This window comes from Neoarius graeffei, chromosome 8, assembly GCF_027579695.1.
Source record: "Neoarius graeffei isolate fNeoGra1 chromosome 8, fNeoGra1.pri, whole genome shotgun sequence".
NCBI lineage: Eukaryota > Metazoa > Chordata > Actinopteri > Siluriformes > Ariidae > Neoarius > Neoarius graeffei.
The window spans coordinates 9868110-9882058 of record NC_083576.1 but is presented as its reverse complement, the minus strand read 5'-3'; the positions used below and the strand labels follow the sequence as shown (position 1 = coordinate 9882058).

General features: G+C 42.4%; 1 protein-coding gene across 2 annotated transcripts in view; it reads right to left on the bottom strand.

Annotated features, from left to right (window-relative positions):
• Positions 1-352: 352 nt before the first annotated feature.
• Positions 353-13949, bottom strand: part of naa15a (N-alpha-acetyltransferase 15, NatA auxiliary subunit a) — a 54906-nt gene continuing 41309 nt past the window's right edge. For both annotated transcript variants that reach the window (XM_060927267.1, XM_060927269.1), the window contains exons 15-20: positions 9920-10113; positions 7082-7190; positions 4564-4662; positions 4279-4422; positions 3897-3994; positions 353-643 (exon numbers count right to left, since the gene is read on the bottom strand). In XM_060927267.1, coding sequence (XP_060783250.1) covers positions 437-643; positions 3897-3994; positions 4279-4422; positions 4564-4662; positions 7082-7190; positions 9920-10113 — 851 coding nt within the window. In that variant the 3' untranslated portion in view covers positions 353-436. The remainder of the gene's footprint in view (positions 644-3896; positions 3995-4278; positions 4423-4563; positions 4663-7081; positions 7191-9919; positions 10114-13949) is intronic.

Genomic DNA, 13949 nt, shown 5'->3' with positions numbered 1-13949 from the left:
TGGATCTGCAAGTCTTTCACCGCCAAACCCCACCCACACATCCTGTCAAACTCCGCCCCTCACATTTGGCGCGCGCACAATCGCCAGACTCGAGAACTGCTCCTCTTTTATTCTCTTTAGATATAAATTACTCTTAAAAACACAGGAAGCAGGTTCACGTCTCGGACGAACATGGTGTCGAGTCCATCAAAGCCATCTTCATCGACGTTCTGTTCTCGCTCGGATTGGTTATTTTTGTTCTTTCGAGTAGTCGTTAGCCATATTAATAATAAAAATTAGAAAGATAGATAGATAGAAAGAAAAAAAATTTGAACGTAAAACCAGAACTCATCTGTCCATGACGCAGGACAGAGTCCCGGTCCGGTTTCTACAGTAGAGTCACATCTCGGGCAAATTGAAATCCAACCCAAACCCACACACACTTTTTCTAAACGTCTCATATCTCGTTGGTGACGTCTTCGTGGTCGCCGGATGACAGGTCTCCGTTGGTGGTGACGGCGGCGTTGTCCTGGTAACCTGGTGGCATGAAGGCCAGGCAGTAAGGGTAGAGGCCATGGCAGGAGGCGCGGTATGACTCCAGAACTTTCTGCTGTTCTGAACCCAAGCTGCCGTCCTTTAAGGCCTGTAAGACTTCCGAGCACGTCTGAAGAAGAAGAGCAGAGCATCAAAACAGCATGGAACGCAAAATACAATCCCACTATCTATAAGGGAGAGCGGGGGAGACTTGACACAGGGGAGACCTGGGACGGTTTGTATTCCCGTAAATTAATTTCAATATAACAAAACAAGACCGTGAATACAAGATGTGGAACGAACAAAGGGAAGAGGTAGATTTTTGAAGTGCAAATTAAATCCTTTAGCGATTTATAGTACATGCACTGTACCAGTCAAAAGTTTGTACACCCCTACTCCAGAGGCTCCAACTTGGGAAATTGCAAAGAGAGAGATTCTCTCTCTCTCTCTGAGTAGCTCAGAGGGAGACAAGTTTGAGTGCCGTAGGTGCGAAGGCGAGTTTTATATATGATATATGAATGATTCACCACATTTCGTGTCAATTAAATCTTATTAATAGTAACAGATCTAGATAAATCCAGTGACTATAGACCAAACTTTAACATGCCTAAAGTCAATGTCAATAATGACTATTATAAATCGCCAATGGTAGACCCTCTGATTAGAGGTCTGCGTGGAACAGAATTTTCAGTCCCGCTCCCGCCTGCCATATCTTGTCCCGCTCCCGCCCGCAAATCCCACATGATGCAGTTCACGTTATTTCTCACGAAAGTTCTTGTCATTGGCTTGGGGAATTAAACATGCTGAGCTTAGCTGAGCTCTCCACTGACCGACCCTTCACCTAGCGCACGTAGCGAGGGTGCGCGTTGCCAGGCAGCATGCGCAGCTGAGGCTTTACAGAGATACTCATTGTGAGCTTCACTAGAGGAGCTCTGCTCTTCTGCCATGATCGGAGATCTCAAACACGGAAGAGCGGAAAGGAATCGGAAACGTACGCGAGATTAGACCACATCCGCAAATTTAGGCAACTTAAAATGTTATTAATGCCAAATAGAATATCCAGCACAAATTATATATGATAGACATAAATTAATAATTTTATTTTAAACACGTTTTTAGTTAGCGGGACTGCAGCTTATCACCTCTCCCGCCCGCTCCCGCATTGTGCACTCCCCCTCCCGCCTGCGCCCGCAATGAGCTTTCAAAATTTGTCCCGCGCCGCACTGCTTTGCGTCGGGTCCCGCGGGAGTGCAGGGCTCTACGTCTGATGATAATGTTCTTCTAATAATATTCTAAGTTAGTAAAAGTCAGACAAGTTTGTTCAAATCTAACCTCTGGTCTGGTGATCTAGCCTTGTCAGATATAGGGTCGTCTTGCTGCCGTCCAGAGTAGTCCGCCATTCATCCCTGGCGACCATCGCGACGGGCGATCCGAACTTTATCTTGGTGATTTTCTGATATTTTTTCTTCATAATTTGTCTTTCGCCATTTCCACCAACGGAACTTCATTTCATTATCTCATTCAAGAGAACAAAGTTAAAGACGAGCAGGCGATAAATGTAGACGCAAAAAAAAACCAAAAACAAAATGGTTGAGTGTCACGGGTTTTCTCGTTCTCTCACGCGTATCATTAATAGCGCCATCTGTATGCTTTATCGGTAACTGCTAAGACATTGGGTGGCTCAGTGTGACCCTGCGGCGTACCGAATTCCGCTTGATTCATATGCGCGCTTGATCTGCGCGCGCATGCCTTTGGCATTCACTCCAATCCCCCCCGTTACACCGATCGGTGTACCGGCCAGGGAATCGGCATATACCGCGGGGTACACACTTGAGTTAGAGGTCTGCGCGGGTCGGATTTTTCAGTCCCGCTCCCGCCCGCATTGTGCAGTCCCGCTCCCGCAAAGAATTATGATTTTCAGTCCCGCTCCCGCCCGCAAATCCCGCATGATGCAGACGTTCGCGTTATTTCTCAGGAAAGTTCTTGTCTTGACACAGCGTGATGGTGCCCCGCCCCCTACTTTGAGTGGATTTGAGCATAAATATCTACAGCTCACGTTCACGTTTGTTATTATTTACATTGTTTCTGAATTCAGCATGTAGTGTCTCTAATAATAATAATAATAATAATAATTAGTGCTGTCAAGCGATTAAAATATTTAATCGCGAATCACACATTATCACATGAGAAACCATTGTAATTCTCTGATCAGCATAAAAAAGTGAATGGGCTTGCTTTGTACCAATGGTGTTTTTTTTTTATTGCAAAGCAGAGCTAGTAAGAGAAGTGAATTGATTTACTGCTTGAGTTAGTCTACAACTCTAATCAGAGAGACAGGTTACACAGTGACGGTAGGCTTGACTCAATGCTATCCCAGAAAACCTTCCTGTAATATGCAAATTTGGCCGCCTCTGATTGGACAGCCAAATTTGCATATTACAGGAAGGATTTCTGGGATAGCATTGAGTCAAGCCTACCGGCACTGTGTAACCTGTCTCTCTGATTAGAGTTGTAGACTAACGCAAGCAGTAAATCACTTCACTCATGGTTCTCTTGCTAGCTGGGTGTGAACTGCGAGTCATTAGAGTGATCAAAGGATTTCCCGTTAGGGTGATCAATGGCAAATTTAATCTGCCATTCCTCACTCAATCTGGCAATCTGACTCTCTCTGCAAATTTAGGCATCTTAAAATTTTTTTATTAATGCCAAATAAAATATCCAGCACAAATTATATATGATAGACATAAATTAATAATTTATAAATTTTATTTCAAACACGTTTTTAGTTAGTGGGACTGCAGCTTATCACCGCTCCCGCCCGCGCCGCATATGTGCACTCCCGCTCCCGCTTGTGCGCGCATATGTGCACTTCCGGTCCCGCCCGCGTCCGCAATGAGCTTTCAAAATTTGTCCCGCGCCGCACTGCTTTGCGGCGGGTCCCGCGGGACTCCTGCGGGAGTGCAGGGCTCTAACTTGAGTCCACCCATACAATGTCAGACACACGAAAAGCGGAAAGTCAACTATTAATTTTCGTCAACATAAACGTATCAAGTTATATATATTTTTTAAACTAATCATGTGTAGTAAGGGCAGGCGGGAGATTTTTATGTTGTCGTCGGGAGGCTTTTCTAAATGTTCCCTAAAGCGGGAGATCTCCTGCCCACGGCGGGAGAGTTGGAGCCTCTGCTACTCATTCATGGGTGTTTCTGTATTTTGACCATTTTCTACACTGAAGACACCAAAACTCTGAAACACATGGAATTGTGATAAACAAAAAGTGGCTTGGACGGATGGAACGAGGCAGTAGCTCATACTGACCAAGACGCCCATAAAATTGTACATATAACATAATGTAACAGGAATTATTCTTGTATTATTGGTACCTTTATGGTTCTGCTGGTGAGAGACTTGTCCAGCGACGTAGCCAACTCAGCGGCTGTGCTCTCAGAGGAAGGATCCAGATGCACCATCATCTTCGCACCTACAGGAAACACACAAAGAGAGCATGCATTAAACCTAAGATTTCAAAATAGGAAAAGGGGGGGGATCCCCCAGACCAGTTCATGCGTCGGGGGGGGGGGGGGGGGGGGGGGGGGGGGGGGGGACACGCCCTTTTGTTTTCTATTGGCTCACAAGAACCAGGCTCATTGAGGTTCCCCGATCTAAAGGTCCATCAGGGCCTGTGTGAACTTTAGACACGTTTGTCCTGATCACTGGTTTAGCTGAAAATGGAGCGTTCAAGGTGTTTCTCGTGTGTGCGTGTACCTGCTAATCTGTGAGGTATGGAGTTGGAGTGCTTGCTCAGGAAGTTTCTGTTGTAGGTTTTGGGGTCACTCTCTCCAAACAGGCGTGTGATCTCCTGCTTGAGAACGGTGTGTACAGGCTGAGGCAGATTCTTACTGTCAGACACTTCACACACACACACACACACACACACCAAGAACAATGCAAGTTAACGAGGCGGTGAGACAGAGTACACAATCCTAAGTGTGTGAAGAACAAAATGTATGATATATATAGGTGTGTGCGCGCGTGTCTGTCTACACACACCTCCTTTGAAGAATCTGATAAGGCACTGGTGAAGCCAGGGGTGGTCTGGGTCTAAAGCGTACGCTCTCTTCACTGACTGCAGCATCAACAGATATTTTTCTGTGAACACACGCAGCGAGACAGAGAGAGGAGATGAAATGATGTGATGCGAGATGAGATGAGATGGACTTTACCGATCCAGAAGAAGTGCAACATACACTACCGTTCAAAAGTTTGGGGTCACTTTGAAATGTCCTTATTTTTGAAAGAAAAGCACTGTTCTTTTCAATGAAGATCACTTTAAACTAATCAGAAATCCACTCTATACATTGCTAATGTGGTAAATGACTATTCTAGCTGCAAATGTCTGGTTTTTGGTGCAATATCTCCATAGGTGTATAGAGGCCCATTTCCAGCAACTCTCACTCCAGTGTTCTAATGGTACAATGTGTTTGCTCATTGCCTCAGAAGGCTAATGGATGATTAGAAAACCCTTGTACAATCATGTTAGCACAGCTGAAAACAGTTTAGCTCTTTAGAGAAGCTATAAAACTGACCTTCCTTTGAGCAGATTGAGTTTCTGGAGCATCACATTTGTGGGGTCGATTAAATGCTCAAAATGGCCAGAAAAATGTCTTGACTCTACAACCCCTGGCAAAAAGTATGGAATCAGCAGTCTTGGATGAGCGCTCATTCACACGTTTTATTCTGTAGAACAAACTCAGATCACAAACATGATACAATAATAAAGTCATTCCAAAGTGCACCTTCTTGGCCTTCAGAAACACTAAAAGAAATGAAGAAAAAGCATTGTGGAAGTCAGTAAATGTTACTTTTATAGACCAAGCACAGGGAAAAAAATATGGAATCACTCAATTCTGAGGAAAAAATATGGAATCATGAAAAACACATCACTAGTACTTAGTTGCACCACCTCTGGCTTTTATAACGGCTTGCAGTCTCTCAGGCATGGACTTGATGAGTGACAAACAGTATTCATCAATCTGGTGCCAACTCTCTTTGATTGCAGTTGCCAGATCAGCTTTGCAGGCCGGAGCCTTATCGTGGACCATTTTTTTCAATTTCCACCACAAGTTTTCTATTGGGTTGAGATCTGGACTATTTGCAGGCCATGACATTGACTGGATGTGTCTTTCACCAAGGAATGCTTTCACAGTTTTTGCTCTATGGCACGATGCATTGTCATCTTGGAAAATTATTTCATCATCCCCAAACATCTTTTCAATTGAAGGGATAAGAAAACTGTCCAAAATGTCAATGTAAACCTGTGCATTTATTGAAGAAGTAACCACAGCCATCTCCCCAGTGCCTTTGCCTGACATGCAGCCCCATATCATCAAGGATTGTGGAAATTTGGATGTTTTCTTCAGGCAGTCCTCTTCATAAATCTCACTGGAACGGTACCAAACAAAAGTTCCAGCATCGTCACCTTGTCCAATGCAGATTCGTGATTCATCACTGAAGATAACTTTCATCCAGTCACCCACAGTCCATGATTGCTTCTCCTTAGCCCATTGTAGTCTTGTTCTTTTCTGTTTAGGTGTCAATGATGGTTTTCTTTTAGCTTTCCTAGATGAAAATCCCATTTCCTTTAGGCGATTTCTCACGGTTCGGTCACATACTTGTACATTGACTCCAGCTTCCTCCCATTTATGCTTCATTTGTTTGGTTGTACTTTTTCGGTTTTCAAGACATATGGCCTTAAGTTTTTTGTCTTGACGCTTTGATGTCTTCCTTGATCTACTAGTACGCTTGGCTTTAAAAACCTTCCCATGCTGTTTGTACTTGGTCGTCCATATCTTCGATACAGCTGACTGTGAACAGCCCACATCTTTGGCAACCATGCGTGAAGAGTTACCGTCTTTAAGAAGTTTGACAATCCTCTCTTTTATTTCAAGAGACATCTCTCTTGTTGGAGCCATGATTCTTGCCAATCCACTTGGTCCAGCAGCCCTCCAAGGTGTGATAACTGCGCTGTTTCTAACTGCAGACTAACGAGCAGATCTAATCTGAGGCAGGAGTCAATTTAGGGAAAGGAAATTGACTGGGTGAGTCCTTATTTTCTACCTGAAAATTGAGTGATTCCATATTTTTTTTCCTCAGAATTGAGTGATTCCATATTTTTTTCCCTGTGCTTGGTCTATAAAAGTAACATTTGCTGACTATCACAATGTATTTTCTTCGTTTATTTTAGTGTTTCTGAAGGCCAAGAAGCTGCACTTTGGAATGACTTTATTATTGTATCATGTTTGTGATCTCAGTTTGTTCTACAGAATAAAACGTCTGAATGAGTGCTCATCCAAGACTGGTGATTCCATACTTTTTGCCAGGGGTTGTATTTTCTATTCATTTTACAACTTATGGTGGGAAATAAAAGTGTGACTTTTCATGGAAAACACAAAATTGTCTGGGTGACCCCAAACTTTTGAACGGTAGTGTAAATCAAATGTGAACTTCAGCATCACTCCATACAAGTTCAACTTCAAGCTCTGGGCTGAGCATCAACTCATCAGCTCACCTTTACGGAAGTAGATCTCGAAGGCCAGGAGGTGCGTCTCGATTCTGTTCGTTACCAGGTTCTTCAGAGGAATCAGGAACTTCACCGCTTCTTCCAGGGGATTCTCGATCTGCCAAACCAAATCGAACCAAACGCGGTCAGTGACCAAGTGAAACCGGAAGCGCTGCCTTCCAAATAACCCGACTATCAACTGACAAACTCTTGTTTCCCGTGCAGGCGCGCGACGTGGAGCTGAGAGTCCAGCAACTGACCCCAAAACAGAGTGATATTTACATTTTCTAAAATGTACGAGGTGTGATGCTGAAAGGTGAGAAATAAGAAATTATTTTCCTCAGGTGAACTCCTCAGAATGCTGTCTTGTCACCTGAAACCTCTATCTGCATTTATTTCCCATTCAAACTCTTAAAAAAATAATAATAATAATTAAAAGAAAACAGATGGTCTTGGGTTTAACTGCAGCCTATTTAACCAGTTATTCCACGAAATCGAGTCGTACAGGAGCTGATAGACGATGAGGCACGTAGCGCTGAGATCGAGCGGAATAACTGTTTTATTCTATCCACGTTCACTGGATTTTGAGAAACGGAGCATTTTTATCTTTGGCAAATTCGATCAATAAAAACTAGTGCTGTCAAAGTTAACGCGATAATAACGCGTTAATGCGATCTCAATTTAACGCGATTAAAAAAAAAAATAGTGCCATTAACGCAAATTCTAATTTGGCCCTGCGAGTCACCCGTAGTTCCTGTTGAGGCTTGTCGCGCGCTGCTTCAATAAGAGTACGTGTGAGTGATGGAAAAAGGCATAGACATATAAACATCCTCGCTGCCATATTGGATGGGGCAAAGTGGAGATTCTTCAACCGTCTCTGGTATAGCGTCTAGACAGTAGCCGAGAATAAAGATGCCTCATTCATGTGCTGCGTTTAACTGTACCAACAGGTTTACCGTCCAAACGACATCACATGGGATTACCTTTCACAGGTGAGACTGGAAAAATACTTTTCAATACTGTTCCTTCAGTCTCCCAGCTCATCTCCACCGGGTAGGTGTAGAGTTATAAGCAGTGAGAATTATGCCGCTTTTCCACTACAAACGCGGCTGAGTCGGGCTGAGCCGTGCCGTGCTGAGTCGGGCTGAGCGGGGCTGTTGGAGTTGCATTTCGACTACAACCGCGCTGAACCGTGCTGGCTGGAAGTGGGTGGACACATTGGGTGGAGTTAGCGAAAGTGGGTGGACGTCACGTGATGTCATTAAGCAGCGCAAACAGTGACATCAGTGAGCTTTTAAGCAGTAGTCTCACAACCCGGAGAGTAAACAATAAACATGGAGGACATGGAGTCGTTAGTGTTGCTGGTCTTGGTGCTGTGGCTTGTTGTCACCGACAACGCGGACAGATACTGGCAAGAGCGTATAGATGAGGCAAGGCGCATAAGGCTTCAGAAATTCTCGTAATTCTTCTCCTTCCGGGTTTGCGGTGTTTACAGATCCCAGCGTGCTCGCGGGGCGTGTGTGGGCATGTGAGGACACTCCTCCTCACCAATCAGTGCACAGGGGAGTGTCTGCTCACGCCCCCAGCCTCACTTGGCTCGCTTCAGCCCCACTCCAAAACTGTGCGAGTTTTAGGGGCTAAGCAGGGCTGAAGTGAGCCGAGTCGTGCTGTTTTTTGGTAGTCGAAACGCGAGCCGTGTCGGGCTGAAGCGAGCTGAAGTGAGCTGAAAAAGGGTAGTGGAAAAGGGCCATTAGAGAATACAGGTGCCACACTATGATGAACGTTTTTGAACGTATGATGAATGTTTTTATTTTTGTTATGGTTTTTTTCTTCTTTTATGGCAAATACTTCTCTTCAAAAGAAACTAATGAAGAGGAAAATAAAACTTTTTTATTTTCAGTGATATGCACTTTATTTTTCATCCCTTGGTTTTCTCATCTAATATGGAAATTATGGATGTCAGTGGCTGTGACAAGACGTGTCATGCTCTGCAATAAAAAAAAAATAAAAAAAAATTGGTACAAAGCAAGCCCATTCACTTTATGCTGATAAGAGAATTGCAATGGTTTTTCATGTGACAAAAATGTGCGATTAATCGCGAGTTAACTATGACAGTCGCGACATTAATCGCGATTAAATATTTTAATCGCTTGACAGCACTAATAAAAACTTTATATAAAACGTCCGACAAAATCATTTCTGCTTAGAATGTAAACAAACCGGCGAAATGACAGGAGCAATTTGTGAGAAATGCTATAATAATAATAATAATAATAATAATAATAATAATAATTCTTGAAAAATAAGCTACATTTCTTACCATCAAATACTTTTCATTCTGTATTTTGTTGCCTTTTTTTATTTTATTTTCAAGAAGAGTTTTTATTTCGTCCTCGGTTGGTTCAGCAACGCGCTCCGCCATTTTGTTTTTCTCTACTCACAGTACATGAGCTGATATCCTAGTAGTAGAGTAGCCAATCAGAGCGCGCGATTGCTCATATCCAGTGAATGTGGATAGAATAAAATAGCATTATACCTGATCATGCAGTGGGTTAATTCCAAAAACATATCCGCAAAACTACCACGCGGATCACAAGGCCATTAATTTAGGCTAAAGCGTGCTATGTGAAGATCAACAAAACGTGTCGGTGTTTAGTTCAAGGATGGGACGGTATTTGTAGGTCCTGTATTTGGTTCAACACTTGAAACTAAGAATATCTGGAGAGGGGAGCTCCAGTTCCATCACTCTTCAGCTCTAGTCAGGGATTTCTATTTGTCCATCATTTAACTTCATGCATAATTAAAAGCAGAGTAGAACAATAAACCGATATAAAAACAAAGCGCCACCTTTGCCAGTTTCTCAGGAATGAGTTCCTCTTTCGGTCCTCCGATCTCCTCCTCATCCTCCTCCTTTTTCTTCTTCTGGTTTTTCAGTTGTTTCTCCTTCTCCGCGTTCTTCTTCTCCTCCTCCAGCTGAGCTTTCTTCTGCGCTCGTCTCTGCTTGTTCCGCAGTTTCTTCATCTCCTTATCCGTCAAGTTGACTTTGAGGGGAAAGAACGATAAAGCAGAGTGGGATTTTTGTCTTTAAAAAAATAAAAATAAAAAATTCGACAACACATTAGTTCTCGGCCTCTTCTTAGATCTAGAAGGTTCGAGAACTGCTGTTCGGCTATGGAGAGCGTGCACGTGACGTCACGAGATATTTGTTTATCTGCCATCTTGGACGGCATGGCCACGCATAGAACTTAGACGAACCCGTTCTAATTATCAAGTGTGTGGGAGTAGATCTTTCGAGAATGGTTATATCTTGTTCAGCATTTGGTTGTACCAATAGACAGGGCCAAAAGGAGGGCCTGTCATTTTATAGAGACGCGCAAAATGGGTGTCCGCTGTGCGAAGAGAAAACTGGTACCCCAGTTCTACCAGCCGAATTTGTAGTGAACACTTCATATCAGGTAGGTGTAATCTTCTAATTCAATACTCCTAGTACATCTGTTAAGTTGATTTTCGGATTGAATGATAACTGCATAGTCGGCGACTTGTGATATTTTTTTCAGACAAAAACATACATATTTACAACCCTGTCATTATCTGGAACGGAGTTTAGATTTCGGACATTCTTACGATAAAACCTCCTGCATAGTCTCTTTATGATAAACGTCTTAATGCCACTTACCCGTGAGGTTATCAAGTAGACATTCTTCTTCGGAACCTTCCAGAGGTATAGTTGGGATACCCATCCCGCAACAAAATATTTATAAGCTTCCAGGCTCTTGTAAGCTTTGAGGGCTTTGCCAGTGTAACACGATTCACGATTAACAAGAAAATTGTAAATGTCGTGGTAGGCCAGATCGGGCAAATCGCCGGCACCGCAGCTCCGAATTTCCCTGAACAAGGATTGCGGCAAGTTGTACGGATCTGCAATCCCCAACCTGGAACACTTTTCCACGTAACGCTGCCTCACGTCACCTTCAAGATGCTGAACAAACTTAGACAAGTTATCGTGTGATGTAGATGGGGTATTTTCCAAATTTTCTAGGGGATTACTCCCTGGATCCATTACGCTCGCGCAAGGTAAACTATCCTGAAACCGTCCAATATGGCGGAGTAAACACGGACGGGTCACGTGACTGCACATCCTCTATACACAGTGCTCTCTCTTCTTTCTTTCTCTCTCTCACACACAGTCTCTCCGTGTCTCAATTCTGCTTTTGCCACTGAATTCATATACAGTACCAAGTTTCATGACTCGACCTTAAAAGATGTAGGAGTAGTTATATATAAAAAAAAAAAAAAAAACACAACACATGGCTTCTAACCAGGATGATGGAGGGACAAAAAAGAAACAAAGAAAGAGGAGCAGAGGGGGGAAGGGGAAAAAAAAAAAAGTTACGCCATAACAACTTCATGACATTTACCAACTTCGGTGGTCCAAGCTTTTAATCTCTAGGAGCAGTTAGGAACTGAAAAATGAATTGAAGTCAACGGGAGGAAAAGCGAAGGATGAAACACAAAACTCAGGAGTGATAGAGGTATGAAAAGAGGTGGATGGGTTTGTAGCATTGCCTGGATCATGTCTAGTAAGTTTAGAAATATTATTCTGAAATATTTCCCAAAGTCTATACGAAAAACGGACAGACAGTGGGATTTAAAAAAAAAAAAAAAAAGAGGGATATGAGTGGAAGTTTAGAGAATGTTTCTATGTTAAGTGGTTCAAACTGAATTAAATCACACAAAATCTATAACAACAACAATAATAATGAAGCAGCATCCTAGGGATAACAATATAGTTCTTTACAAGCATAATAATTAAACACAAATATGTGGCTCATGATAACTTTCAGCATAAATATGGAAGTGATTATAGAAAAATCGCGCGCTCTGATTGGTTGAGAAATTTGTACTATTTCTCGATAATCACCTCAAGCAACTTGGCAAAATGGGGCCATCCTTAAAAAAAAAAAAATCCATTTCCTGTCCACCGGGCGAGCAAAAAAATTTTCAGTCGGGAGGGAGGGATGATTTATATATATATATATATATATATATATATATATATATATATATATATATATGGATGGATAAGAAATCGCAATGCTGTGTTTGCTTTTTCTTTCAGTACTTTTTTATTACAAAAGCAGACACATTTAATAAAATATGACGGTTTAATCAACTGAAACTTGTACAAAAACTAAGTTAGCATTTTAAATGCTGACTGCAACATTTGCAAAACTTTTACAAAGGTATTTAAAATGTCCGACACACGGACTTTTTATAGTTCTAAATCGAGCGTTAGGCCTAGTTCGAATGAAATTACACTATTAAAATGATCACTGAATGATTTGTTTTTCTGAATCTTTACTATTTTGTTGTTCGCTAGAATACCATTTTGCGATTTCACACTTAGATTTCACGGCGCATGCGCAGAGCTGATTCGATTCTACATTCTGCGCGGAATGCAGGGCTTTCCACAAGCGCCGGCTGCCGGCCATACAGCCGACTACACAATTAAGTCCAGCCGGCTACTTCAATGACTATTATTTTTGTAGCCCACAGGCTCTAAATATTAATTTTCGATTTTAATAAAATTAAATGTTTATCTAACGGACTGACAATAATGTCAAACCGAACCGCACTCATTTAAGTTGTGATTCGCGCTGTTTGTACCGATAATAACCACAAATTCCCCGCAGACTTCGTTGATCAAGGGAGAGTAACTCATCCGCGGCCCCGACATGCGGTGTGTGCGCGCGCACTCGGCGGAGGCAGTAGTGTGTCGGAGGGAACAGAAGCAGAGATGACGCTTATTTTGTCTCCGGTAAACCAGTCTTCTCTCGTTCAATTACGTGCTGGCATCAGAAGACACCGTTGGTTGTAAATGAACCCAAACTGAGTGGTTGGAGTGTATTTTCATACACAAATGGAGAAATGTTCGCTGAGTGTGTAATTGTGTAGCCCCACTGCAGACCGTTGTCGTTGTTAATTCATAGCATGCTCAGCTGCGTGAATGTGTCATGCACCGAAAATAAGAGATTTACAAGCCAGGAACACCTCATGATGCAATACACAAGAAAAGAAAGAAGATTTACTGCCATTTTACTTTGTATTTGAGTAAAGTGAATAAACGGTCTGTGGAAAATACATTTAATCCTGGGAACTGCGTGCACAGGAGTTTGTGTTTACCCCCCCAGCTGGCTACTTATTTGTCATGGCTGGCTAGTATGAGCCTTAGTGGAAAGCCCTGGGAATGCGGAAATGTCAAGTTCGATTTTAGATTTACGAACCTGAAAAAAAACATCAAAAAACCGGCGTTAAAAAAAAAAATTCAACTGCACAAACAGCACTCACCCGGCCGGTGGACTGGAAACAGAACATTTTTTAATAATGGCCTGGCGACCAATGGCTTCATCACCGTAAGCGAGGAAGAATTACAAATTTACAAACGATGAAAGAAAAACGCTGTTCCTAAAAGCACTAAAGATGCTACAAAGTTTGGTCTAAAACTATTCAAAGATAAGCTGGAGTTGTGATTTATTTTATCGATTTCAAAACAAAGTATTTTATGCGAGTCGGGCGTGGATCAGTAACGCAAGCCTGCGCCGCACCGTTGTTACATTTACATGCCGCTTTTGAAGCAAGCTTGAAATAAATTTTAAATAAAAAAAAAATCACCTGTGTATTTATAGTAAAACAATTATCTGCCTCAGGCTCAGTGAATAATTGTTAAAAAATTAATCTTTGTAGGTTTATAACCATACAAATACGTTCACGCGATAAAGAAAGCCGCTCTGCTCTGCCACTTTATTCCTTAAATCATGTTGAGAGGAATATTTCATATCCACACACACACGACTGGGTCAAGCTTTATAAACTGTAA